Source organism: Equus quagga, chromosome 17 (assembly GCF_021613505.1).
Source record: "Equus quagga isolate Etosha38 chromosome 17, UCLA_HA_Equagga_1.0, whole genome shotgun sequence".
NCBI classification, from domain to species: Eukaryota; Metazoa; Chordata; class Mammalia; order Perissodactyla; family Equidae; genus Equus; species Equus quagga.
In genome coordinates this window covers 53,672,456-53,696,323 of record NC_060283.1, presented here as the reverse complement: position 1 = coordinate 53,696,323, position 23,868 = coordinate 53,672,456, and the positions used below count along the sequence as shown (strand labels likewise).

The 23,868-nt window shown below is 39.5% G+C and overlaps 1 protein-coding gene across 12 annotated transcripts in view; it reads right to left on the bottom strand.

The window, feature by feature from the left end:
- The window catches only part of FN1 (fibronectin 1), a 65,632-nt gene that overhangs the window by 5,012 nt on the left and 36,752 nt on the right, over positions 1–23,868 (bottom strand). The window contains exons 24-42 of one of the 12 annotated variants that reach the window (XM_046644802.1): positions 23,413–23,604; positions 21,828–22,100; positions 20,547–20,729; positions 18,122–18,211; positions 16,545–16,814; positions 15,480–15,596; positions 14,634–14,798; positions 13,943–14,098; positions 13,158–13,271; positions 12,065–12,334; positions 10,709–10,896; positions 9,745–9,832; positions 8,499–8,675; positions 7,606–7,695; positions 7,193–7,372; positions 5,931–6,020; positions 4,532–4,923; positions 3,381–3,519; positions 1,002–1,166 (exon numbers count right to left, since the gene is read on the bottom strand). In XM_046644802.1, the coding sequence (XP_046500758.1) occupies positions 1,002–1,166; positions 3,381–3,519; positions 4,532–4,923; positions 5,931–6,020; positions 7,193–7,372; positions 7,606–7,695; positions 8,499–8,675; positions 9,745–9,832; positions 10,709–10,896; positions 12,065–12,334; positions 13,158–13,271; positions 13,943–14,098; positions 14,634–14,798; positions 15,480–15,596; positions 16,545–16,814; positions 18,122–18,211; positions 20,547–20,729; positions 21,828–22,100; positions 23,413–23,604 (3,339 nt within the window). Of the gene's footprint in view, positions 1–1,001; positions 1,167–3,380; positions 3,520–4,531; positions 4,999–5,930; positions 6,021–7,192; positions 7,373–7,605; positions 7,696–8,498; positions 8,676–9,744; positions 9,833–10,708; positions 10,897–12,064; positions 12,335–13,157; positions 13,272–13,942; positions 14,099–14,633; positions 14,799–15,479; positions 15,597–16,544; positions 16,815–18,121; positions 18,212–20,546; positions 20,730–21,827; positions 22,101–23,412; positions 23,605–23,868 lie in introns of all 12 variants that reach the window. The other 11 variants (XM_046644800.1, XM_046644807.1, XM_046644803.1 and 8 more) reach the window with 11 other exon arrangements.

The following is a 23,868-nucleotide window of genomic DNA, read 5'->3' as shown; positions in this document are numbered from 1 at the left end:
AAGACTGGTTCTGAGGATTATCTAAAAGTCACAAGTATATATCTTTAACTACTATACATAGAAGATGACTTTTTAATCTCCAAGGTTTATATTAAAACAAAACAAACTTCAGGAGTTTGTATAATACACTACTTCCATTTTATCAACATGTCAGTCATTCCTTCAACTTTAAAAAAATTACTCAATAATTATGACATCTGAGCAAAGACTATGTAAGTTGAGCCAAAGAATCACATAAATCAACTTATAGCTCTAATCCCACAATTGCACCTAAGTACTTATCCAGGTAATAAATATACAAACAAAAATAGTTCAGTTTCAGAAATTAAAAACGATCTAATTGACGCCAAATATTAAAACTTCCAACTCCTAAACAGCATGACACTTCCATCACTCTTTCCATTTTCCATTTTCAGATACCAAGCATAATAGTCTACAGTGAAAAAATTAGTCATTATTGTATTTCAGTCTGAATTACACCATTTCATGTATACAAGTTAAATAAAATACTTTTAAAATCTTCATAAAAAATCTATATGTTGTATTTCCCCAAATATAATTTCTGGATATGTCTACACAGAGGCCTGTTTGTAAGGTAGGTTGGTTAACACCTATAAAAATGAACCAATTGTCAATAATAATCACATCCCCTAAAATCAAAGCACACATGAAAAATGTATAAATTCTAGTACTAAACCTCAAAGCACATAATAAGTAATTCCTAGGATCATTTTAACTAAAAAATTATTTAAAATCATTATTACCACCACAAATTTATTTTTAATTAATTGTCGCATTGACAGACAACCCTTGAAATGAAGCAATATTCAACAAGTAAAATTTCCCATCATTTTTCTATGATGCAAAATGTTACTTCGAGTGAAGCAGCCTCCCCTCGTTTAGCTCCATGTTTGGAAGAGCCCGTGTCTGCCAAACATGCTCCCTGGGCACGTGGTGCGAATGCGTGGAACCGGAAGAGATGGACAGAGCAAGCTACTCACTAGACGAATCGCATCTGAAATGGCCACTGCCAAACCCTAAGCACTGGCAGGAGAGTTTAAAGCCAGATTCAGACAGTCGCTCCCACTCCTCTCCGATGGCGTAATGGGAGACGGTGTAGGGGTCGAAGCACGAGTCAGCCGTAGGTTGGCCTAGGCCTTGGTCAACTACATGAAGAAAAGGAGGAGAAAGCAAAAACAGACATCTTATTGGTGGTTTTGGATCATAAGAAGAAAACTGAATTATTGTGTACAGTGACTTAATCTACAACCAAAATCCCAGTCGCGTCAAGAAGCATTCATCTGTTCTATCAATGCATCAGGTGCTCTAATAAACAATGCTTAGATGTCGCCAGTGGACACTTGCCAGGAGCATTTTAAAAGGCGCCTATCTTTCATTCTTGTCATCAATTCTAAAAAATCATCATTTCTGATAAATCTAGTTTAGGGAACATGGAACAGAGCTTGAGGCAATTTAAGCTAGTTAAGAACTTCAGTGGGATGCGAAACCTGGAAAGGTCTCTCCATCAGGACCCAGGTGACCATCAGTTGGTTATTTAACATTTCTCTGCCTTACCTTCCTCATCTGTAATACAGGGATAATAATAAAAATATCTCTACCTGCTTGGGATCTTGTGAAAATTACATGGGATCATGAATTCAAAGCAGTGCTCCACTGCCAACACTTAGAAAGTGCTCACCAAATAAAGAATAATTTTTGGGGGGCATCTTTTGCTTTTAATGCAAAAGTTTTAGCATTTTTATATACCAATATAATGACATATTCACTTCCACTATTGCATTTTTTGGTATAATAGTGAAAAATCTTAGATTTTGTACATTATTGTCATAATGATAGGACTGCTCTACTTTATCAATAAAATCAACTGTTCCAAATAAGAGGAAGCAATGGGATATGGATGACTTAGGAATAAGGAATGGAGTCTCTTCATGTTGCCTGAGATCTTGGTCCTCATGTTTTGGGAAAGCTTATTTTAAAATAATCTATGCCAACAAAGCATGCTTCAAGTTATTCTCCAAAAATTAAATTAACTTCTGTGACTTTGAATTCCAGGGTGTCGATTTCTTTTTACAGTGCAAAACTCAAAAGCTCAAAAGCAACAGATATTTTAAGTGCCTAATATTTTAAAAGGCATCACTCTGGAAGAAAATAGAGTTTTGGAGAAACAAGGAAGTCTGAAATGTCTCAAAGCCAGGAAAACCTGGCTAGAATGCAGAATATTGCTGCTGAGAATAAGGAGTCAGAAAGAAAAATGGAAGAAACTTAAATTGCTACCAGGGGGTTTCAATAACCTTCCTAAAAATAGCTAGGAGTTAAAATTCTACCTGACTAAAGTTGTGGGGATGGAATCCGTTTTAAAAAATTATGTGGAGAAGCACAAAGACCTTTGCGCTCTTGAAAATTCCTGTCACATCACATTCTACGAGTAGAACCACACAAGGCAAAAGGTATGCATTATCGTGCATCTGGAACACAGCGAACAAAAGGATCCCCCCAAATACTCAGCTGCTTAATTCACAGGCGTTTATACGTGTTAAATAGCACAGTCACCTATTGAATGAGGAAGGAGGCTGAGATTAAGTAGCTGGCCCTAGGAATACAGCCTGTCACTTGGCAGAGACAGAATTTAGCACTCTGCTGGTGTGGAATCTTTCTTCCAAAGGGAAGAGTCAAGATTCATGGTTTTGATTATTCTCTATCTCGTGTTCTTTGTGAATCTTCAGCTGCCACAGGTTGACAAGCCAGGTGATACACTACTGGTTTAAAAGGTCTTTTCAGGTGCTACAAAGAAGAGTCAATGACCATTTAACCACTATTGTGGCTTAGGATCTATATAATCAGAAAAAAACCAAATTGAAATAGCATTGGAATAAGGGAGCACTTTGGACAGAAATGCGCTATGTTGGCAGCATTTTGCATCAGGAACAAAACCCAGCTGTCCCTAATGTCTGCAGATGGGGGTTTCCCGTATAGGTAATCGGTTTCAGCACTTAAAAACCACTCGAGGAGAGCAACATGGTGAGATGAAGAAGGTGTGGGAAAGAGATCAGGAGACTTGTGCCCTGTATCAGCTCAGATACTCACTAGCAGGGACCAGAGTGTTGGACTAAACAGTATTTGAAGTCCCATCCAGGTCAATCCTCATATCACTGTTTGAGCCTCTACTTATGGATGCATTTTACAAAGATACTAGGATACTATGAGGGGGAAATAATTAAATTTAAAGGTGTTCATTTACTTCATGGAATTATTTCCCAAAGTTAAAAGACAACAGCAACCACAGAACAGTCAGTCGAGAAAGCATCTCTGACGTGGTCCAGAGGGGAGCCCGTGCCTGAATAACACAGGCCTTCACATACCAGAGTTGCCCACAGTAACGACCTCCTCCCGAACCTTGTGCCTCTTCTGGTCTTTCAGTGCCTCCACTATGATGTTGTAGGTGGCCCCTCTGGTAAGACCCGTCAGGGTGGCACTAGCAGAGGTTCCAGGAACTCGGAACTGCAATTATTGGCACATCCAAAGTGAGGGAGAAAGCATTATAGTGAGGAATGACGTGACTTTCCCTATTCTCTTATCAATAGCCCTCACTGTCTAAACAAAGCAAAGGGAAACATAAAAAGAGGGAGGGTATAAAGGTCCCAACCAGCCAAGGAGAGAAGTGTAAGTTGGGTGAGGGGCCATCATTTCTACCTGCCAGATTTTCCTGCCAAAAATCTATCTTATGTGCTTCAGAGTTACCAGGAGCCCTCAGTAATCCTAGAGACAGCTTCCTCCTCATCCTGCTCTATTCGCGGGTCTGTACCAGCCCACTGGAAACCCTGGCCATGGCCCCTTCACATACAAGGTGGGCACTGTGCCATGTGGGAGATATATTCATCCCAGGCAAGGTGGTGTCTGACCCCAACATGGGGTCCTTAAACTACCCTGGCAAATCCTCAAACTCATGTTTCTAAGCTCATACATCTTCACAGTGTAGTGTTTTTTCTTAAATTCTGCCACTTTCTAAAAATAAGAACATAATAAGAATTGATACCAGCAAGGCAAATTAAAGAAGAGAAGTTTTAGTGAGACAATCAATCACTTATAACAGCTGATACCCACAACTTCACCTAAGTTCGTTCTCCTCAGACATATTGTAGATTATAGGATTCTTCAAGGACGAACTGCAAGGATGGCATTTTAGCCCTTCTCACACAAATGTAAATTCAGGTAGAATATGTCTCTCTTTTTCCTAGGATTATTTCTTTGTCTATATTACTAAGGAGCCTCACAAGTGTGAGAACAATGGAAATTATTTTATTCTATTAAACAAAAGCTACTGACACTCTTTGGTACGTCCCCAAAGTAGAGCCATATTGAGATTTAAAAAAGAAAAAGTCAGGGCTTAAGAGTGCCACCATATTTAAGAGGTCCTTGAAGTGTAGCCACTTGACATCAGACCTCTGGTCACTTCAGTTACCTAGATTACTCCTTTCTAGGCTGCCCATAAGTAAAGAGAAAAATTAATTACCTGTAAGGGTTCTTCATCAATGCCAACTGGATGACATGAAATGATATACTCAGAGCTTTCCTGGAATGGGGTCCAAGAGATGGTTGTCTGAGAGAGAGCCTCTTGTCCTGTAGAGGTATTTGGATTGAGTCCCAGAACGTGAGGGTAGAGGTGCTGGTCTACGTCTCCCCTGGGGACATGACCAATTTGGATCTCCTCATTTACATTCGGCGGATATGGTCTTGGCCTATGCCTTACGGGGGTGGCCGTTGTGGGCGGTGTGGTTCGCCTAAAACCATGCTCCTCAAAGATCATTTGTTGCCCAACACTGGGCTGCTGACCAGAAGTGCCAGGAAGCTGAATACCGTTTCCATTGTCATACCCAGGGTTGGTGATGAAAGGGGTCTTTTGAACTGTGGAGGGAACATCCAAGATCTCTGGTCCGTGAAGATTGGGGTGTGGAAGGGTTACCAGTTGGGGAAGCTCATCTAGCCAAGAGAGGTTAGAGCCAAAAAAGAGCAGAGCGCGTTAAGCTTGCAGAAGTGGCAGCAGGAGTCATCATCAATTCAGGCAACAATGACTGCTTATCACTCTGATCAAAGCCCCTGGAAAATCGGCAATTCATAGATCACAAACACTTTTTCCAGAAAAATCTTTATGATTTTTCTCAAAGGTTTCTTTATAGCTTAGAACGACAAAAGTGTTAGTATGAATAAATCATACATACAAAGCTTTGAGTCGCTGAGCCCCACAAAAGCTGCCTTTGCTCAAATGAAGCTTAATGGAACTGAAATGTGCAGCCTTTTCTCTCTTCTTTTCATCTGAGAATAGTTATAAGGACTAGAATCCACACTAATTATAGCAGCATCTGAAGTATGAGAATTCCAGAGGTTCGACTCAACGGATTTTCACGGTAAAAATAGATAAAAATACATACATGTCTATTTTAAAAATTCTCCTATTAGCATAAATATAGCATTTTCTTCAAGTTCAACTGAAATTGGATGAAAAAGCAAGACATTATTTAGCTCCAAGTTTCAGAAACCAAATAATAAAGACAAATGGGAGAGATTTTTCTCCCGTATTTTTTTTCTTTTAGCATTTTTAACTTTAACAAAAGGTATAAAAGGATAGCAACGATAGCAATTTGGTTTTTACATTTTAAAACATCTAGTTTGAATTTTTTGTAGATGAATGACAGGCTTTTTATTGACTGGCTAAGAAAAAAATAAAACTGAACTCTGCAGATTATGTTAGGTTGTTCCCTATCAAAGAACACAACATATATACTATATTGTAAGAAAAAAAAAGTTCCATGAGAAATGCATCAAAACCTGGAGAACAGTTTCACTGCAAAATTGATCATTTGTAATTAGTTTTGTCTTGACTATTCCCATGGTACCCAGAAGGCGCTCTTTACCTGTCTTTCTCCTCCCGATCAGAGGCTCGCTCTTCTGGTTGTTCTTGATGGCAATGACTTGAATAGTGTACTCGGTTCCTGGTTCCAGACCTAACGGAAGGACAGATCACCACATCATGTCTATGGGCTCAGCTGGTCAACTGGCAATTCATCTCACCAGGAGATGCTACTGGGGAGGAAGCATCTTCTCTCTAGCTGGCCACTGGCCTCTTGACCAGTAAAATCAACTTGACTTTTCTTCCATTAACACCCAAATACTCTGCATACGATGGCCACTTAGCAAATTAATTATCTTCCTATCAAATCTGACGCCTGAGTAAGCACTTTCATACTAACTTTTCCTGGGTATTCTTTTAACATGCGGTATTATTTGTCCTTTTATATTCCAGAAAATCTATCCGCCTTGTACACTGCCAGTGGAATATACATTTGGGAGAGAACATTGCAGATTGTATATGTGAATCCACTTGGGCCTAATAACCAGACAGCCCTCGGTGGCAGGATAGAGGAAAAGTGAGACTAAAGGTAAACGCTCTACAGAAAAAAGTGACCCATCCCTGTGTGGTGTCTGTGCACAACTCAATTCCCGTGCAGTGCACCTCCTTCCATATCTGATTCTATCTCCCTGTCTCCAAAGTTTCTAAAAGAGCAGTGTCTCCTTCTAGCATCTGTGTGTTCTATAGGATTTTTAAGTCCAAGAGGATACCCTAGCCACAGTTTAAAAATGTAAACTTTTGGACGAAAATAATACCAGAGGCCTATGATCTTTCCCACCAAAATGGACAACTTTTATTCCTCATTCCAGGCATTGTGTCCAATATGGGTGGCTGGGAATCGCTTTGCCTCTAGACCTATTCTGTGAAACTGGATAATGGGGGCAATGGCAGGGGCACTCTGGCAAGTCCTGCAAGATCATCAGATCTTTCGGGAGCTGAGTGAGAGGACAGGATCACAATTAGCCAGTATGTTTTGAAAAATGTCTTTTTCTAAGATTAGACTGACAGGTATCTGGCAAATGGACAGTAAGTACAATGTTTCTAGTTATGCCATTATGACAGCATTGAAATTGTTGCATTTTCATGAATTCATGCCTTTTCAGATGTATAGAGCTCTATAGCTCCTACATAGAGGATGCTTTTTGAAGTTATCAGAAATGGGGCTTCTTGTTCTCATGGTATAGCATCACAGACACAGCTGGAGTCTGCTAAGCACTTTGTGTGTCCTAGAGATGGAGGAAAATGGCAGAATGGAAGCAGCAATACCAGTAATAGTAGCCTCTGTGACACCAGGGTGGGGCCGAGGGACCACTTCTCTGGGAGGGGACCCAGGCTTCTCATACTTGATGATGTAACCAGTAATCCTGGCACGGGGTGGCTGCCATGATATCAGCAAGGAGTTGGGCGTGGTGGCCAGGAAATGCAGGTTGGATGGTGCATCAATGGCTAAAGGAAAACGAAATTAAGTCTCTAAGAAAATGAATGACCAAGAAAATTATTCCCATGCTCTTTCCCCAACCCTTATAAAAAGACTTCAGAGAATCTGAGATTCTATAAACTGTAAAAATGATTCACTGTGATTTATAAAACAAAAACATCAGCCTCATATTTGTTTCTTAAGTTCACATGACTGATCACATATAGGTGAGTGGCATTTCTTCAGTAGAAAGTGTAGTTACCAGTAGAGGCGTCGATGATCACAGGGGAGCTCCGGGCATTGTCATTCAGGGTGTACAAATAGATCTTGTAGTCAGTGCCGGGTTGCAAACCTGAGATTTGTGAAGAGATGATTTGTATCTGGTCTTGATTCACTAAGAAAATTTTCAAACTCATCTACAATTTTCATGGGTCCTCCACCATCCCATATTCATATAGACCGCAGAAGCAGTTCACATTTGAACAATAAATTAGAGCACGGTATGGGTGTTAACTGTTAAAGAGAAACATATCTCAAAAGAAAAACACCGATGCATACAGAGACACTGGCTAAAATAAATTTTAAAATACAAAAATGCTATGTTAGAAGTGACCTTCTTGGAGAATGAGGGGCGAGCTCCTATTGAGTGTGTTGTCTCTTTACTGTAGTCAGACGGTCGCAGTTTGGTAAGTGGAATCAGAATTTTAAATCTCAAAAAGACCTAAATTGACCAAATATTGAACATTCTTAGATTCTAACTTTGATCTTTATGAAGCAGTGTTTGCTTTTTAAAATTTAATTATGCTTTATAATCTATGTTAATGTCAAGAACTATATACCACTATTTAGTTTCTTTTGGCTTTAAGCATTGTGTTACAATTTTTTTTGTTTACAAGAAAGGGTCCATTGATGAAAGATCAAATTTTATGAATGGAATTTATGCCATTTCTCTGGCAAACACATTAGACAAAGTCAGGCGTTCACAGGACAAATCTATTTCTGATCAAGGTATTAGAATAAGTTTTTAAAAAATATAGGATTATCATAAAACATTGAAAATAAGTTTAATCAGTGTAGTTGGCAGAATAACTAATGAGCTCATTTATGTTGTGAATAGCAGTTAAGAAATGTGGTCAGTACAGCGAGTTCCCTGACCTGTGATGGTGTAGCTTCTGACATCTGGCTTGATGGTTCTCTGGATTGGAGGCTGGCCATTTGCTGGGATGGCATCAACCTGGAAGCCAGTGATGGTCTCAGTCTTGGTTCTCCAGCTAATGGTGATGGTGGTCTCAGTAGCATCTGTCACGCGGGCCCTTCTTGGAGGGCTGACATCTACATGGGATCATAGCTAGAGATTAGTGCCTGGCTGGCTCATATGGGTAAGGTTTTGGTATTTTAAAATGTTTCTTGGGGCCAGCCTGGTGGCGCAGTGGTTAATTAACGTTCATGCACTCTGCTTCCATGGCCTGGGGTTCGCTGGTTTGGATCCCAGGCACAGACCTAGGCACCACTTACCAAGCCACACTGTGGCAGGGGCCCCACATATAGAGGAAGATGGACACAGATATCAGCTCAGGTCTAATCTCGCTCAAAAAAAAGTTTCTTTATTATGTCCCAAATGCATCCATTTCTACACATGACTAATAATGTGTAGATTTTCTTCTGTGGCATCCAGAAAGAAAAGTTGACAGTAATTTGGAAATATGAAATTACTAACCTCACATACTTTTTTTTTTTTTTAAGAACTGAAAAGCTTTACAAATACTACCAGTGGTTCCCAAGGCTAACTTTATAGTATCTACAAATATCTCAATAAGCGTTAAAATTATTAATTTATTATAATGTAAAATATGCGTGTAGGAGTTACAATATGGGCAGCCAGCAATAATATATGCATGTATTGGTAGTACTTTGTTATTTTTATAGGGCTTCATATTTTTTCTCTCAACAGGTATAGCACCATCTCTACTTTATATATGAAGAAAGTCTGACACTTTATGTGACTTCCGAAAGAGCCTACCATGAGTTATTGATCAGAAAACTAGAATCTAGGCCCATTTTGTCCTATATTTATTGCACTGTTAAGATCCAGCAGGAGCCGGCGTGTCCTCCCCAAACTTAACTCTATGAAAACAAATTCTTTAACAAGTAAAGCGTAAACTAGGAGTTAGTCCTTGTTTATAACACCAGCATCGTAACATTATGAAGTGATCCCATTTACGTGCCAGTGGACACCCTTCTGGGGGGCACAGAAGGTCACAGGAGTTAAGTCAAAACGATGGGAGAGCAATTGTCAAATTGGGAATCATTCTATTGTTAGCTTAGTGAGCTAGAAAATCATTTACCAGTGCTTAATTTTTGTTTATACAGAATGTTGACACTAAAAAGTTTGATTACTCACTCTCCAGGGTCGTGACAATTCCCTGAGCCGGTCTGCTTGTCAAAGTGTCCTTAAGAGCATAGACACTCACTTCATACTTGGTGGCCACCTAGAAACAAGGGCACGGTAAGCTTTAGCAATGTGATCTTCTGCAGCCCAGGGGTCTTCACTACAGCATTAGAAAAACACAGCAGTTATCAAAGAAAAAGAAACTAGCAAAACCCTCAGCACTGTAAATTCCTAGATTAATTTCATTCCTACACTGCAGATGATCAACCTATTTAAATTATATGAATTTCAAAATGCACTTAGGGGTTAAGCACAAGTAAACCATAACTTGCATATTTACACTAAGCTGATACAAAATGAGCAAAATGGGTATTAGCCTATTTTTCTCCTTTACGATCTGACAGGTGCAAATGATGAATTTTTCTGATCATAGAGAGGCAAAGAGAATGCTCTATTCTCTCTCTAAACCCTCTTTCTGTAGTTTCTCCTGAAAGTGGCCTTATGTTAAGAAGGGTATCAATTTCCTAGGCTCCTGGCTAGTTTTCTAGATACATGTCTAGAAGAATTAAAAATGGTTTAATGAAGATAAGGTCAGTCTGGGTTGGTATAAACAGGAGAATATTCCTTGCCAAGGTAACAGAGCTCAGAAAATGCATAACTTAAGTGGATTTATGCATTCAGCCTATGGATATATAAATTGCCCCCCCACCCACATATACACACACAAGCTTTTAAAATAAACAGAATACCTTTAAAGAGCTGTCCAACATCCAAAGCTATTTATAACATTCTGTCCCAGATAGTCATCTGGAAGAGCTTAGGTCAACATAAAGGAATTCTCCTTGATACAAAACTACAATAAAATTATTTGATGGCAGAAGCACAGAATACAATTTGATTTATTATATGTCCACCACCTTGAACTGTGTAAGAGATGACCTACTTCTTTATTCCAGTGAGGAAGGGCACATCTTACCATGAGTCCTGATACGACCACAGATGTGCTATCGGGAGCAAGGTTAATTTCTTTCATTGGTCCAGTCTTTTCCTTGGGGGTCACCCGCACGCGGTACCCAGTGAGCTGAACATTGGGTGCTGTCCACTGGGCGGTCAGGCTTGTTGGTGTAACCTGAGTGAACTTGAGTTCAGTTGGTGCAGGAATGGCTGTTGGAATGGTCATTGGTTAGAGGTTATCTTATAGGAAATGGGGCAAAGGGAAAAGAAAGTGAATTCCAACAAGTAGAACAGATTGTGCTTGTTTGGTTAGGTGGGTTCCCTGGTCAAGCAAAGATTCAGTACAGGAAGGGAGGCAAAAATGAAGAACATGTTTGCTGAAAAAATGTGTTTTATATCCACCAATGCTCACAATCATTGGAAATACTTGGGCACATGCCAGAACTCTAAGACTTGAGGTTTCAGAAGTTATTATTGCTTTCCTTTAAAAAACGAAAAAAGTCAAATTGGCTTATTGGCCATTAGAATTGATTTTCCATTTGTATGGAAAGATGAGCAATAGCCTTTTTCCTATATAAATTATCTTTATGTGGAAAACCATTTCACAGAGTATTCCATCCCCCTAAAGATAGAATTATGTTTTTATTCTCTTTATTTGGACCCCCAAGGCAGATATCACTGCTGAATTTTAGGTATTTTCTGTGGTGCAGCATAAGAAGAAAATTGGCTCACAACAGAAGCAGAAAAGAGAAGCAAGGAGCAATAACACAGATTGTCACCTCCAGGGTTTATGCTGTCATGAGGACACATCTTTAACATTCCACTCTGCTTCAGAAACAAAGCACAAGAAGATAAAGTATCGTGGAAAGCATTTGCCCTATCAACTGTCTCATGTGTCTGATTCTTAATCCTGTAAGAAAATTACACACCCAACACACAGTATCTAACCAGAGAAGGAAGGTCTTAACCACGTCTTCTCAGAATCATGCTGCTATGAAATGGCCCAATTTGGGTTCCTCTTTTAAAGTAAGCTATAGGATGCCACACTTCTCTCCTTTATATGCAGTGAACGTAACCAGAGGGAGTCACAGTTTAGGAAATAATCCACAATTTTCGCATTATCTTCAAATGTCTTGCTTTACGGCCTCGTTTATAAGCCAAGCAACTCCAAAATTTCCTTTTATTAGACTTTATCTAAACATCACCGGAACTTTATTGTTTATTACTACTCTTCTTTGAGGATGGCTTTTCCTAATAGTAAGGCTGCTTTTTTGAACCCCCTTACACGGGAATCAGGAGCCCGATAAAGTATAATTCATTCAGTAGGGCATAAAGCTGCTGCCCACATGAGCACCCAGTGGTGCAGTTAACGATATACCTGTGGACTGGGTTCCAATCAGGGGCTGGCTCTCCATATCATCGTGCAAGGCAACCACACTGACTGTGTACTCAGAACCCGGCCTGAGGCCTTGCAGCTCTGCAGTGTCTTCTTCACCATCAGGTGCAGGGAATAGCTCATGGATTCCATCCTCAGGGCTCGAGTAGGTCACCCTGTACCTGGAAACTTGCCCCTGTGGGCTTTCCCAAGCAATTTTGATGGAATCGACATCCACATCTGTGAATGCCAGTCCTCTAGGGCGATCAATGTCTGTTAGGCAAATTAATGGTAAGAGGTTATGTGAAAAGCAAGTTGTGAAATAAGCATTTTTATAACATGCAAAGCAGTTCTGCAGATCCCATTTTCTCTGATGAATTAAATTCCAATTAACCCACTATTAAATGGAGAATTACTTGACGCTTGCTTAAATTGTCTTGGTTTAGAAAATATTTAATGTCCCATCACTTATTAAAACATACGTGAGATGAGAAGACATCTTAGCAAAATGTCCCCACAACGCAGATGTATTTCTATTAATTTTAAGATATTCTACCAAGAATTGTTTTTGCAATGTGTTGTTAGTCTCAAAGACCTGGATTTTCTATACCTTGGAAGTGGTAAAGTTGATTTTCAATATTAGATTCAGATAGTTATAATCTGTCTTTAGCTCTTTCTTTTCCCCGTTCTGTTACGTATGTACATTAAACACTGGTCCAGCTACAGTCCTCCAAATGCTCTAGACATAATGGCTTCGTGAGGCACACATCAATCAACTTTACCATCCAGTCTTAGAAAAGAAGGTCCTAGCAAAATATTTTGTAGATTTGCTATAAGCAAATAAGATTTTGCTGAGGCCATTTGAGCAAAAGAAATTGAAAGCACAGCACTAACTATGGTAGTTCCACAACTTCTTTCCCTAGATGTTCACTGCTTGGCACTGAGAAGGAAAAATGTCAAGGGCTCAGCTCAAGACGCAAACTAACGAATAAGTTAGCTTTCCCTACGTATAATTGCCAAAGACATGCAGAGGGCATTCGGACACTTAAGAACAAAATTTGACTTTGAAACTGGAAAACAAACACTGGTTACGTACTGGTTACTGCTGTCTGAACCAGAGGCTGACTCTCTCCGTTTTGATTCTGAGCATAGACACTAACCACATACTCCACTGTGGGTTGTAAGCCTTCGATGGTCATTTCTGTTTGATCTGTAAAGGGAGTGAAAAGCAAAGGCAGCATCTTTGTCATCCACTAGAAGGTCATCCAAGTGACTTTCCGAGTTTGGTAGTAAATGTGTGGTGGCCTGGAATTTTCATTTGTAGACTTGTCATGAAGATCTGGAGGCGTCAGACATGGACTTCCTCTTGGACAAATATATTCATTGCTAATACCAAGTACCACGTTGGAGCAAAGTCACATTAAAGGGTAAATCTCAAATGTAATATCATGTCCCCAATAATGAATGACGCTGCTCTTGGAAAAATGAAAATTAACTTGACTTTAAAATATTGCCTTAGGATCCTAATTTCACAAGTATGTCATATAAAAACAAAAACAAGAGCTAAAAGGATCTCAGTTAGGCCATTTGTCCCCTCTTGATGTGCACAATAACAAAACCACAAAGATGCATCTAATAATTTGAAATGACCAGACCATTTCAAACAGAATGCATGTAAAAACAGAAATGCACTTATCCTGAAAATTCTATTGTGGAGGGAGTTGGTAACAATCTTGAGCCCTGAATTCACAAATGGGGAATCTTTGACACGTGCTGTGAAAACGTATAGTACTCAGAGCCACATGGCCATTTATTTAAAAAGCATCTTGTGTGGTCCTATTCTGTTTATCCCGATGTATGTGAGATGCTGGCTATTCTTACCTGGACCTGCAGTTTTAGTTTTTGATTGTCCTGGGCCATTTTTGGGAGTAGTGGTCACTCTGTAGCCAGTAACAGGGGAACTTGAAGGCAGCCACCTGACACTAATGCTGTTGTCCTGAACATCAGTCACTTGCATCTGGGATGGTTTGTCAATTTCTACAAATAAAAACAAGGAGAAACCAGTGAGGCTCCAGTCCGTTGGGACAAGACTAGACAAGTCCTTTCTCCAGTTCTGGTACATACAGAATGATCTCTTGCTATCATTAACAACTCCTAGGTGTTTCTTTTGCAGAAACACAGAGATATCTTTTGGAAGGTGTGACACCCACCTAGACACCATTATCTATTTTCAAGATGGCGCTTCATTCACAAAGAAACTACATTCCAAGAAGGTGTTTGGTTTTTTATCTTAGCTCATTCATTCATTCATTAATAAATATTTATTGAACACCCTCTATTCCTGTCTCTATTGTAGGCACATGGAATATACTGAATAACAAAACAGACAAAAATCTCAGCCCTCGAGGGTGTTTCCTTGTATATCTGGCTCAAAACTTGGTTAGCTGTAGGTGATGCTTCATCTTATTAATAAAAGAAATCAGTCCCACAATGAGGAAAATACCTTGGGAGAACGTTATACCAACTAACTATCTGAGTAAATATGTCTATGTCACCCCAGAGGAGTTGGTACCTGTTCGGTAATCAATGGAAATTGGCTTGCTGCTGGCTGGGCTGTCCCCGCGGCCAGTGACAGCATAAACGGTGATGGTGTAGTCTACTCCAGGTTTAAGGCCACTGATGGTAGCTGTAGACTTGCTGCCAGGCACAGTGAACTCCTGGACAGGGCTATTTCCTCCTGTTGGAAAAGGGGTTAGTTCAAAGTGTGAGAGGCCAAGAGACACTGGGGATTGCTGAGTAACTGAATTAACACTTTGAGAGCAGCTTGTAAGTCACACCTTCGTTTATTCCCTTTAAAAGGGTGCTATTAATTGGGGCTGAAAACAAAGGTTTATTTATTTATGCACGTGGTAAACCTTGATGAGTGTGTACAAATTGGGACAAAATTGTAGGTGATGCTATTTTAACATTCGAGCTTTAAAATGTCACTGAGTTGTATATTAACATTCGAAAAGGGAAGAAGGAAAGTCCTCAACCCAGGACTGCATTTATCGTGTTCTTTTTTCAAAATTGTAATGAAATATATTCATGTTAAATAAAATTTTGACAAAACAGGAAAGTAAAAAGAAGAGAAATACAAATCACTTATCATTTCACCGCTGAGAATCTATTTGTGAATTTACAATCCTTTCTTGCTCAACTCTACCATCCCTCCTCTCATATTATACAAACAACTTTTTATCTTGATTTTGCCACCAATTATATCGTACATATTTTCTATGTATTCTTGGAAAAGATGAGGATCCACTGAATGGACTTGCCAAAGTTTCTTTAATTACGAGTCCACAGTGGGGCTTTCTGGTTCCCCACAACAGACTGTGACTTGATCAGAATCTGAAATAGCATTGTGCTAACGCACCTGTTTCTCCATAGGTGATCCTGTAATATCTCACTGTGACGGCAGGAGCGTCCCAGCTGATCAAGATGCTGGTGGGGGTTGTGGCAATAACTTCCAGGTCCCTTGGAACGTCAGAAACTAGAAAAACATGGTAAAGTTTTCATATCCGTAACTTTCAAACAATGCCCAGATTCTTTCTTTGTTCATTTTCCAGGTAATTGCCTTTATGATTCCTTCAAATCATAATGTAAATACTATACAAAACTGGCAAAATTAAAATTATGAACCATTCAAGGTAAGAGGTTAAGGAGACAATTCTAATTATGATAAAATGATTATTTCAAATATATTGAAGGGTTTTTTCTCCTCAATTTTGTATTTTGAAAAATTTTTAAACAACAGAAAAGTTACAAAAATAATATAATGGACACCCATATCTCCTTTCCGTAGGCATTTGCTAATTGGTACCATCTGCCACTTTTCTTGTCTCTCTCTGTCTTTTTGTTTATCCATTTGAGACTAAGACGATACTGCTCCCCTAAGAGCTTCAGCATCTATCTCCTAAGAACAACAACACTATTACATCAAAATAATTATGTTCTTAAAGGAATTTGGAAACAGTGTTTTCTATATTTTGAACAAAATTTAGTTATTAGAAATGCATAGGGCCGGCCCCATGGTGTAGTGGTTAAGTTTGGCACGCTCCACTTTGGTGGCCCGGGCTTTTGGGTTCAGATCCCCGGTGTGGACCTACACTACTCCATCAGCCATGCTATGGCAGAGACACACATACAAAATGGAGGAAAGCTGACACGGATGTTAGCTCAGGGTGAATCTTCCTCAACAACAACAAAAAAGAAATTCATAAATACCTAAATCAAGTGAGAAATTTCTTAGGATAAAGCAATTATCTTCTTTAATATATGCTAAGAAGGAGATTTTCTCCACATACTCTCTCACTTCCCTATCCATGTCTCATAACCATGATCTATCTTTTTAAGGGATTATATAACTTAGACAACACAAAGCTATTTCCCTGCCTAGGGAAGTCCTCCGGGTTTCTTTGCAGACCAGAAAACAAGTTACCTGTTGATTGTTGGCCAACCAAGGGAGGACTTTCCTCTCTGCCATTAAGAGCAACGATGCTGACCACATATTCTGTGCCTGGATTGAGGTTGGTGAGGGTGATAGAATTCCGAGAGGGAGGCACTCGATCCTCTCGTGGTCTTCCACCAGTGTGCTCAGGATGATGGCGAATCCTGTAGCCAGTGATGGTGGCTCGAGGAGCAATCCAATGGACCGTGAAAGAGTTGGCAGTGATATCAGAAAAGTCAATGCCAGTTGGGGAATCGAGACCTGTTTTTCCCACCAAGAGGAGCAAGGGAGAGAGGAAAAAAAAAAAAGACACCACCAGCTTAGGAAGTGAGAAAGAATGTAGGAGAAACTAACATACATCCAATGTTTCTGTCCTTTCACATTCACACAGTGAATTGCCATAAACCTCGGGTTATGATGTTCTGATTCTAAGCCACATATAAACTTCAAAATCATAAATTGACTCAGTTCAGAATGGCCAACTCAAGCATTCTTTTTTCTTCTTTTGCGTAATCCAAGTAATTCCTATGTGTCATTACAGTAGGTTTCTGCATCACTATTGAAAATAGGTGTTTAAGATATTCTGGGAATTGATATTTTCAAACACTTCAGTGTTCAAGTATTCTATGTTCCCATCCTGTAAGTGTACCTCTCAAAGTAAGGCAAGATCTGCCCACACTCAGGTTAAGTGTTTGGATCTCTAAGAAGCTTTCTACACTCCAGAGGGAATTGATACGTCAACAGGGTGGTAATGATGCCAAACATAAGGCTCTCTCAATCTAAAATAAGACGTCATGTTGGACAAACTACAATGAAGTAATTTGTCATCAATCAAGAACTTAGCGTACTGCAAAAAAATTAACAAGAATTTAGAATTTATCTCAAATTCAAATCATTTAACTTCTCTGGCACTTGCAGCAAATTTTTGTTTTAGTTCTACCATTTACTTATTCTAATCAAATATATACTCAAACCAAATTGAGATATCAGAGCTCCATTTTGCAAGCAAGTGAACTATAATAAATAAAATTACTAGATATACTACATTACCCTTTTTTAAAGGGAAAAATCAACAGAAGTACTCATATTTAAGAAGGGACATAATGTTACGGGATTCAATTCAGCTTCCTTTTCATAGTAAATGAATATTTCATCAAGTAGAAAAAAGGAAATAAACTTGTAGGCTTAGTAAAGGGAGAAAATACTCAGATGACAATGACAGGGTTGGGTCAGCCCTTAGACAAAGCCACCAATGAGAAGGAATGTTCATCATCTCTCAATAATAGAGATTATGAGATTTTTATTCTTGGCACATTTTTTAAGAGGATAGACAACAAAGTTTCTGGACTATTTTCGGTCCTCTCTGGAAGCAGAGTATAATAGTAGTGACTGAACGTCAGGGTGAATAAGGTGTCTTTTAATTTTTAAGACCAGTGATCAGAAAGTAATGACAAGGCTACAACCACCACCACAAAAATGGAGATTTTTTTTAGAAGTAGCCTTCCATTTTGCTGTTTAAAATTGGTAGGTGAAAGCTACTGGATAAACATATTGCCAACATGACTCACCTGTCTTCTGTCTTCCTCTAAGAGGTGTGCTCTCGTGTTGTTCGTAAACGCTGGAGACACTGACTAAGTATTCTGTCCCAGGCAGGAGATCTGAAAAGGCAAGTGGGACTCACTTTTAAATTGTGCTTGAAAGCCTGAAAAATCAAAATACCCTTGGGACTGTTTCAACTGATAAAATATTCAAGAATCCAGTCCTATAGCCTATTTATAGCTAATGGAATGTCGCTACCTGGAGATGGCTATAATTAGGTGATAAGGAAAGTCACCCTGCCCTGTGTCACCTAAGCCCTGCCCTCAAATCTACTTCTGTGAGTGTGACTCTGCCAGATCTGCAATATGGTGGAGTTGCTGCAGCACAGTAATAGCTCCATCCTTCACCCAATAGCACGTCTGTCGAGGGCATGCGATAACGACGTCTGTGGCATTGTGGATTATCATTCATTCTTCACAACCACCCTCGGAGGTAGTTTCCTGCTTTTTTTTTTTTTAAAGATTTTTTATTTTTTCCTTTTTCTCCCCAAAGCCCCCCGGTACATAGTTGTGTATTCTTCGTTGTGGGTTCTTCTAGTTGTGGCATGTGGGACGCTGCCTCAGCATGGTCTGATGCGCAGTGTCATGTCCGCGCCCAGGATTCGAACCAACGAAACACTGGGCCGCCTGCAGCGGAGTGCGGGAACTTAACCACTCGGCCACGGGGCCAGCCCCTGTAGTTTCCTGCTTTTTAAAGCAGCTTTATTGCCAGACAATAAACTGGAAATATTTGAAGGGTGCAGTTTGACAGGTTTTGACATCTGTGTACACTTGTGAAACCATCACCACATTCAAGATAATGAACATATCCTTTATCTCAAGTTTAGTTTACAATTATCCCCATTTTACAAATGAAAACATCAAGGCATGGAGAAGTTATCTTCATTGGTGTACTTGCCCAAGATCATACAGGAGTTGACTCAGGCCAAGACCAGTGGTCTTGACAATGAACCTTTACTGGAAAAGAATCATACTCCATAGGAAAGTGATGAGTTGTGCCATATTAAGGTGAGAGCAGAATACTTAGAAAAAATTAAACATCCATCCCTGGGTATCCTCTGTTCTCATTTTGAACTACAAAAAAAGTTACAAAGTAAGGCTTCTAAACATTGAACTCCGACTCACTAGACCCCATTGCCCTCCACACCATCTCCCCTTCAGCCTTTCTCCAGAGGCCCCTGCAAGGTTTGGAAAAGACTAGAGGGCCAATGCTTGGAGTCCAATTTCCTCCTTCCTGCTTGGCCAGGGGCAATTTACTCAACCACTGGGGACCTCAGTGCTTACACTGCTTCATCTGTAAAATAGGATAATAACGGCTTCTCTGAGGGAAAATGGTTTCCTTGAGATTTGAGTAGGATCTAGAATAAGACCTTAGAACACATAATGAACACAAGACAGGTCTGTGGCTAAGGTGGGACAGACAGCGGTCCTGAAGCAGGGGCTTGTGTTCGGGTAATGCTGTCACTACTGGTTCCAGAATGCTCCAGAACAGAAACAATAGGCGATATGCAAACATAACAATGTTCTCCCTCTCAGCCACGAAATGAGAAACCAAGACGGTGGTCATACTGAGCTACCTTTCATTCTCTAAAATATCTTTGAAAATAGAGGATGCTTTCAGAACGTCATTTGGTAACGTACCCAAATGTGAACTCTTTTTCCCTTATGTAGAAACTTTTACTGTTCTTATGTATCTAGTTGACTCTTATAATGAAAAGCAACATTTATGTGAAACACAGCACCACGTTGCAGCCTCCTTTTATTTTCTTTAATAAATAATGTCTATTTCAAAAGGGTAGGAACTAGAAAGAGACGATTTCCATAAATGTTTGTTGTTTATTTTAGTGTCAGCTGTCTTCTACGTCTTCAAGCTTCAGAGAAATCCTGCTAACAGATTCTTTTTGAAGTACAAATTAAACTTCTAGCTCTTCTTCAAAACAGCCTCCTGATCTATTCTGAGTAATCAGTTACTGCTTCTAAGTTTTCAAATGCTAAATAGATTACCTGCTGATACTTTTCAAAAATGAGACTAAAACATATGGTGACGCTATTTTCAATCTTCATTTTTTCTCTCTCTAAACATTTAGATTTAGCCATACAATTTCTCTCGATAAACATTTATTTTTACGTGCTTATTTGGAAGCAGAACTTGTTTGAAGTCTTTGAACTTCACTGCTGGTGTTTTTCCACTGATTCTTAAAAAGTAATAGCTATCAAAGATATATTAAAATAATTAACGTGCCATCTTTCAAAACTGACAGAGCTGCGTGCTGGAGTCGGAGTTTAGTCTGTTGCTCTGTTGTAACTGTCTTGATCTCGGTTGGTCCTGAGAATCAGCATTCTTTCCTTATGCTCTAGCTTTGTATTTATTGAGTAGATACATTTGACCACTTACTTGTTAAGACCACTGCATTGTCTGAAGGAGAAATTGACAATTCCGCAACATCTTCCTCATTTTTCACGGGTGAGTAGCGCACCAGGAGGTTGGTCAATTCAATAGATGGAGGTGGGGCCCAGGTGACACGCATAGTGTCTGGACCAACATTGGTGAATCGCAGGTCAGTGGGAGGAGGGACAGCTGGTTTCAAAGAAGAAGGAAGACTAAGTTAATGTAATTTTAAAGTTAAAGCTAACAAAAATAACTGGAAAGGCAAAACCAGTATTTCATGCATAAAGGAAACGAGTCATAATCATGCAAATAATCTAATCTAAATCATAGTGAACTACTGTTAAAAATAAAACACTAGACACAGTACTGTTAGGCCTCTTTAACCTTTTTGCCATCAATATATTTTAAAGAATGATTTTAATCGACTTTTAAATACGCTGATTTTAAGTACGTTATTAATGCCACTGAAGATGATTTTATCCCAGGCTGAAGAGGCTTAAGTTGCCACACAGCAAAGAAAAACATAGCAGTACTTTTCAAAGAAACACATGCACACAGACAAAAGGACAAGAGGGTCCTAAATGTCCCGACATGAGTTGACTATGGCTACTGGCATAGCTACGATTCCATTCAGTGAAGTCTACTTACAAGTGAAAAGGGCTCATGCAGTTTGGTTCTCAGCGTGTTCCCTACCATGCAGGCAGAGAACCTTCATAATGTTGCATGCTTGTCGCCAGACTGTGGTTAAAGAGGAGTTTCTTTACCTCACCATGACCGTGAAACCTAGAATGCTCCAAAGTTTCTTTTTCTACCTCAAAACCACACCCCCATCCATTCTACTCTAAATTTTAATGGATTTTTAGTCAACTACAAAGAAGGATCACGATAGAGTTTATCGAAGAGCAGAAGGAAGAGCATAATGGCACATTTTTCGAAGTACATTTCTTACTAAGTGGTGCTCATCATGCAATTTGGTATTAATGTTAGATATTTAAAAAAACTACAGTCTGCAAATTCACTTAACCTTTGCTATTTTGTATTTGATAGATCAGATATCTCTATTTCTCTAGCTTTATACATATTTGTGGTTTAAATACTCAAGACTACTTGCACATGTCTCCATCCACCAGCTTAGCATATGCATGATTCCTCACCCTTCAACCCGCCCTCTCTTAATCTTTGGCAGGTTGCTGGCTTTTCCCTTGAAACATCCATATTTAACCAGAGTGACTGGTGGCAGCATGCAACACTATCCACGTCTCAAACACAGAAGTTTTCAAAATTCACCGGTTTGTTGTGTCAGCGTAGTAGGGGCACTCTCTCCGCCATTAATGAGAGTGATAACGCTGATGTCATAGTCAATGCCAGGCTCCAGCCCTGTAACTGTGTAGTATCCTACTGAGGAGTCCACAAAATCTTCAAAAATAGGGATACCTTCTCCTGCCGCAACTACTGTGATGCGATACCCAATAATGGTGGAAGAGTTTAGCGGGGTCCACCTCAGGCCGATGCTTGAATCGGTTATATCAACAAAGCTTAGGTCAGTGAGTTGGGGCACCTCTATTGAGTTACAAAGCAAAGGGGGGAGGGCAAAAGGAAATAGAGGCAAAAAAGAGGAAAAAATAAAGCAGTGTACATCAGGTTACTAGTGGTAAAATTGATGGACTGTTAAAGCAATGATGGTAATATGCAATCTCTTCCAAATTATCTGAAAAGACTTCCTAAGCATCATGAATCGTTTGCTGCCCTGGGAGAATAAAACAGACTGTAATATTCTTTTAGGGATTTTCTGTCACTTTGAAAATGTCTCTCAACAGTACAGTTTAAACCTCTCAGGTTCCTAAAAATTATAGGCCTGTTTAGGACGTCAAAACCATTCCTAGAACCTAGACGTAAAATCTGTAGTAAGCATGAGCAATATTTAAAAAATCCAAAACTTTTTAAATAGGAAAATAAAGCTTGCATAAATGAAGCTAAAAAAAATGGTTCATGAGTTTTTTCCCCCCATACAAAACTCATGACAGCATTATGTCCATAATGCTAATGCATTATGAAGGTATGGTGTGAAATGTGCCATTCAAAAGCACCTTCAGGCAGAAGACAGATAGGCCTGAGCCCAAGGCCAGTGCCAACATTGAATTTGTTAAATTCATAATCAAAGTTATTTAATTAGCATTAGTAAAAGCATTCTACTAAGTAATGCAAAGGGGGACACAACCTGTCCAACGCTTTTCTTCTGTCATAATCCAATTTTGGGCAATCAACCAGCCCATCCCTAGATAGGTTTTTTTAATGTTGTCTTTCAATTCACCAGAAAGAATACCCTGAAGAGAAGGCCTTTCTTTCTTTTTTTTCTTCCCTCAATTTTAAAAAAGAAGGATTACACACTGTAAGATAAAGAATTAGATGTGTCAACCAAGTGCTATTTCAGGGTTCACATATGGAGACAAATACTATTTTATAGATAGCTGTGGAAAATTGATATGGACTGTAAAATCAGGCACAAATGTACTGATGGGATGCATTTACCATATTACTTTTAGCCTGTCAGTACTGAGTACAGACACATGACATCGTTTTAGTAATATTTCCACGTGAGCGGACAGTACAGAGTTAATGCCATGGTTGTCACTCCATTACATACTCATTGCAACAAACAGCATCCCAGTGAAGCACAGACAGTCAAGCAGTGTTAACAGCAAGCATTTTCCCAAATAGTTGCTTTGACTTCATGGTTTTGGAGAGTGTGGTTGAGAGGTCAGAATTAAATCCCAAATATATTTGACACACTCAACCATCTAGGGATTAAGATGTTAATCCCCGCTCTTATTGGAGCTGCCACTCTGAGGATAACAGCTTATTTTTCCATTACCTGGGATGATGGTATCAGAGATAGGGACACTTTCCTTGTCATCTTTGACAGTGTAAACACTGACATTGTACTCCAGGCCAGGACTCAGGTTTTCAAAAGTGCAAGAACTCTGATCTGCATGAACCACTTCTTCCAGAGAATAGCCTTGTTGGCCACTTGTAGGCGTGGTGGTGATTCTATAACCAGTAATGTCTGGAGAAAATGGAAAGGAGGACGTTACTGCATGGAACATTTGCAACCCAGCGCGTATTAAACTAGACTCCAATGATGGACCCACAAAGGGGAAATGGGGAAAGGACTCTACTGTCATTCAGTGCTTCCAACAACCCTTTGAGGCAGGGATTAAGCTCCTGAGTCCAAAGAAAATTCTTGGAAAGGGGAAGTGATTACCAAAGGCTTTTCTGTCTCCAAATTCCACGCTCCTTCTGCCACCCTATCCTGCTTTTCCTTAATGGA